General features: G+C 34.9%; 1 protein-coding gene across 1 annotated transcript in view; it reads right to left on the bottom strand.

The window, feature by feature from the left end:
* Positions 1-5288, bottom strand: part of LOC108740637 (head-specific guanylate cyclase) — a 209841-nt gene that overhangs the window by 21985 nt on the left and 182568 nt on the right. Inside the window, exon 8 of the mRNA XM_025976525.1 lies at positions 2096-2262. Coding sequence (XP_025832310.1) covers positions 2096-2262 — 167 coding nt within the window. The remainder of the gene's footprint in view (positions 1-2095; positions 2263-5288) is intronic.

Here is a 5288-nt window from a genome sequence, read left to right on the forward strand (position 1 = left end):
TTTTTTAAGTGTTATTCATACATTGAAAACCGATATTTTCTACTAAAAAACCGGTTTTCGAATTTCATAATTTTCTAAAAAACACCCGGTTTTTAAAAACCGATAAACCCTAGTTGTAGGTGAATGATGAGGATATCGTGGATAGAGAAGATATCAATGAGGATGTATTGGAAGGAGTAGGACAACAGAGATCACCATGGGAGTCAATTATAAATAGGCATGATAGATTGGTAGACATCTTCACATACATGAAGGGCTAGTTAGATATATTACAAGCAAAAATAGGAGTTAAGAGGAGTAGAGGTAGACCTACATTAGGTTGCTGTTCACAAATAGTCAAGGATGTGGGACTAGCTCAGGATAAGAAAAAGTGAAGGCGCGTGTCCAACCAGTCTTAGGACTGAAGACCTTACGGTGATTATCAATATTATCCGAAAAAACGTAACATAAAAAAATCGGGAACTTCTAAACTATATTGTAAAAATTGTGAAATTGCTTAAACGGGACAGCTAGATTGAAGCGTTGTTATAATAATACATGAACATAAAGGAAGTTAAAATATATAGAAAACCTATTTTAACGTACTACTTTTATCACTTAATTGTGTAAAAGTGTGCTTGTATTATGGGACTATTACACACCGCACTAAAAAGTTTTAAGTTAAACCTATAAGATCCACTAGAAATTAACGGTTTAATAATTAACATATTATTAATTGCTAAACTGATGTCATTTTCATCACTTGTCGTGCATCTTATTATCAACCACCCTCATATCACCGTTACATAATTGTTGTATATTAAAATTGTAAAAAATTATCCAAATAAGTAACATTGAATTTTATATATAGGTATGTAGCAAAAGTTCATTTAGCAGGTTCTTCGTTTATACCCAATAGCATGATAATAGTAATAATAAGCAAAGTTTATGGAATACAGTGTTTAGAATTGAAATAATTGAATAACAGAAACTACGAATTTTAGGTGATGTTTTAACGTAACTTTTAGAATGGTGTAAAGGACAGGTTCTGCCCACTAATTTAGGATTTCTCATTTTAGTTCTCGTAAAACGTCAAATTTCGTTTAGCTTGACATAATTCGAAACGAGGTATCTTCTGAGATAGATAAAGTAACAAATTTTACCAGAGGATACAAGTATTGGATGATTTATGTGAATTTCTTGCAAAGTAATACTTATATGTTGCTGATTTTGTCGATCTTTATTTATGACTCTTATAGATTCTTATATATTAAAGACGTAATAGTTCCGAAAGGCGCAACTTGGATTCCCTTTTATTGGAACCCACACTTAGCCTTATTAGTTATTTACTAATGTAAGTAGGGGTTAAATAAATGGAAGTGTCTATTACTTAATTGTATATGTAGATCCTGTAACCCTTTTTGCGATCCCTATTAGGGTATAACGCGTTGGAAACCACTGATTAAAGGACCTACTCAAAACGGACAACATTCCAAATAGAATAAAATAATTCGAAGTGGTCTATATTCTGTCGAAACTGCCAGACCAGGATCGCGATTCCGATCTGTTCGGATCTCATCAGCGCGTCGCAGACAGCACCGACAGAACACAGACCAACTTTTACCTGCTGTCTTAAGAGTGCGTTTTAGAAAATACCACAAATGGCGCGGTAAACGCCATTTGTAGTACGATGCTACATTTTAGGATTACGTATGCTCCAACAAGGTCCATTTAAATATATGGATATCTGCTTGCTGAAACGAATCCCGGTGTAGCCAACTTCAACGTGATAGGCAGGTTACCATAATCGAATAAAATAATTCGAAGTGGTCTGTATTCTGTCGAAACTGCGAGACGCGGATCGCAATTTCGATCTAGCTGGATCTCATTAGCGCGTCGAAGACAGCTCCGACACAACAGAGACCAACTTTTACCTGCTGTCTTAACAGCGCGTTTTAGAAAATACCACAAATGGGGCGATAAACGCCATCTGTAGTACGATGCTACATTTTAGGATTACGTATGCTCCAACAACGCCCATTTAAATATATATGGATATCTACTTGCTGAAACGGTCATCTATCTAAATAGAAGTTTATTTGAGGGGTGTACTTACCTTATATACATCTAATTGTCCGCAAAATACATCAAATTGATTGTACAAGTTTTGTAGCATATTTATTACCATCATGGGTGTAGCCGTTGAGCATATTGACGTAAAGCCAACAATATCACTGAACAACATTGTCACATCTTCGTGAGTCTTTGCTTCTATAGTTTCTCCTGAAATTGACACCAGAAACATTTCAAAATTCACTAAATTTAAGTTGAATATAGATACCTATTATCATAAATGCATAAAATAAGCCGGTGTTTTAGCAGTTTTGAGCTGTTGAGGCAGAAATAGGGTGCCACTTTCTTTTTATATAAACAAAAGGGGTTGGTTATTAAAGGTAGAAAAAAGTACATTTACTTTACTGTACCATGTTTTGAGCTGTTGAGGCAGAAATAGGGTGCCACTTTCTTTTTATATAAACAAAAGGGGTTGATTATTAAAGGTAGAAAAAAGTACATTTACTTTACTGTACCATGTTTTTTAAAAACCTATTTTTCATGATTTTTAGCAATTTAACCAACAAATAATTATCACTTCTAAACAATTGCATATCATCTTTACAGTCTAGATTTAAGTTAAAGTTAAGTTAAATCTCAGAGAAATCAAATCATGTATTTTAGAAATTTGGAGAAAGTTGTTAAAGATGTATGTTTGGAGTGCGGCGCTGCATGGGTGCTAAACATGGACGGTGGATGCTGCGGAAAAGAAAAGGTTAGAAGCGTTCGAAATGTGGTGTTACTGGCGAATGATGAGGATACCGTGGATAGAAAAGGTTAGTAGAACACCTTCTCAGGCATGAAGGTTTAGTTAGGGACGTATTAGAGGCAGAAACGGGAGGTAGGAGGGGTAGAGGTAGACCTAGATTATATTACTGTTCGCAGATGTTTGTTGTTGTAGTTTTAGGGAAATGCGAAGATTAGCTCAGAATAGGAATAGGAATTAGGATTGACGACCTTGTGATGATGAAAGTGTAGAGTACAATTACCCTAAATAATGTACAACACTTTGTAATAAAGTACGGGTGGCAGCCCTAGGCAGGGAGTACATTTTTGAAAAATATATAAGGTATTTCTTTGCTTAAAAACTTATAAAACGGACTTTTTTTTGAAGAAGTACATATTTTAATGACATTTGTTTATTATCAGGCAATTGGTTTAAAAACTTAATCAAACGTTTATTGTCAACATTTACGATTATTCAAGTGTAACGATCTATAAAATGCCTTTGCAGCACGAAATTTGTTTTCAGAAATGCAATGCGTTGAACTTGTAATGTTTGGTAAACACACTATTAATTCTGACTCAACAGTTGAGATAATTAAGAAAAAATTACTCTAAATCGGTAGAGCATTTTCGAAAATCTATTTTCAGACTGTTCAAAAACACGTTTATTTTGTTTTCAATTTTATACCTAATTAGAATGTGACAGCTAATTTCGATTGAGATTTCGTCAAAAGTACATTGAAAGCTGCCTGTCCATTTCAGAGTTAATTACATCTTAACATCAGAAAAGTGGTGAAATCGTTGCCATTTATCTAATTTTCCTTAAAGCTTAGCTATTAATGATTAATAACCGATATCCAGCCGATGTTAATGATGGTCGTCATTAGATATTGAACAGGACAATTACGTTAGCTACATCGTAGAAATAATTAATCTTGCCAACCAGTCATCAGATCACATATGGATAACATCACAGTTCGCTGGTCAGTTGAGTGGTTATTTCGTAGGCCTCGTATTTTTTGTTCAAGTCGTAAGATACTTCGGAAAGATAACGACTACTGCTACATTTCCCTCAAAAGTATCAGATCGTATAAAACGATGAAAATAAAGGGATGTTTGAACGAACTGAGTCAACAAAAGAAATAATTGCGGAAAACTGAACAAATACTAAAAGCTTTCAACAGCTAATGTTTAAGCACAAAAATTTTTTGTCTAATATACATTTTGTCACGCATATCTTTCGTTTAAGCCCAGACTTGGACAAATTAGTGCAGAATTTTGAGGGATTTTCACCGTAGAGAAACATTTCACTGTAAACAATACGTACTAATAAATTAGACCAAAAGGTAAATCCGTATGAACGTAAAGAATCTAGTAATAATTTTGCTTGGAAATAAGGTCTTCAGTCCTAAGACTGGTTGGACACGTACCTCCACTCTTTCCTATCCTGAGCTAATCTTCGCATTTCCCTAAAACTAGAACAGCCCACATCCTTAACTATTTGCGAACAGTAATCTAATCTAGGTCTACCTCTACCCCTCCTAACTCCTGTTTCTGCCTCTAATATGTCTCTGACTAGACCTTCATGCCTGAGAAGGTGTCCTACCAACCTATCTCGCCTATTTTTTATTGACTTCCATAGAGTCCTCTGTTCTCCTATTCTTTCTAATACCTCTTCATTTCTAACCTTTTCTACCCACGTTATCCTCATCATTCGCTTATAACACCACATTTTGAAAGCTTCTAACCTTTTCTTTTCCGCCGCGCCCACTGTCCATGTTTTGCACCCGTACAACGCCGTGCTCCACACATACCCCTTTAACAACCTTTTTCGAATTTCTAAATTAACCGTTCGCGAGAATAGAAGTGATTTCTTTTTATTAAAGGCGACTCGACTCTACGTTATCGTTTGCTTTATATCTCTACTGCTCCTTCCGTCCTGACTTATCTGACTTCCTAGGTACCTAAAATCGACCACTTCTTCTAATTTTGCATTTCCTATAATTATATTAGCTCTTTCCTTACTTTTTCTTCCCTTATATACCAGTATTTTTGTTTTACTTTTATTTATTTTTTTAGAGTACTATTTTGACAGGACCGCATCCACTTTATTTAAAGCTATCTCTGGGTTCTCCTTGCTAGATGGTAATAGTGCTATATCATCTACAAATCTAAGCATACTAATTTTTTGCCCCTGTATATCTATCCCTACAGTTGTACTGTCTTTAATGAAGTTGATCGCGTCTTCGATGTATATATTAAAAAGTAGCGGTGACAGTGTGCAATCCCTGTCTGACTCCCTTCCTAATATTTACTTCTCTACGTTGCATCCCCAGCTCTATAACTGCCTGTTGCTCTTTATACAAACTAAGTATCACTCTTCTATCTTTGTAATTCATCCCTACATTTTTAAGTATATTTAACATCTTGTCCCATTTAACATTGTCAAAAGCTTTCTCTAAATCTACAAA

Source organism: Agrilus planipennis, unplaced genomic scaffold, assembly GCF_000699045.2.
Source record: "Agrilus planipennis isolate EAB-ADULT unplaced genomic scaffold, Apla_2.0 scaffold21, whole genome shotgun sequence".
NCBI classification, from domain to species: domain Eukaryota; kingdom Metazoa; phylum Arthropoda; class Insecta; order Coleoptera; family Buprestidae; genus Agrilus; species Agrilus planipennis.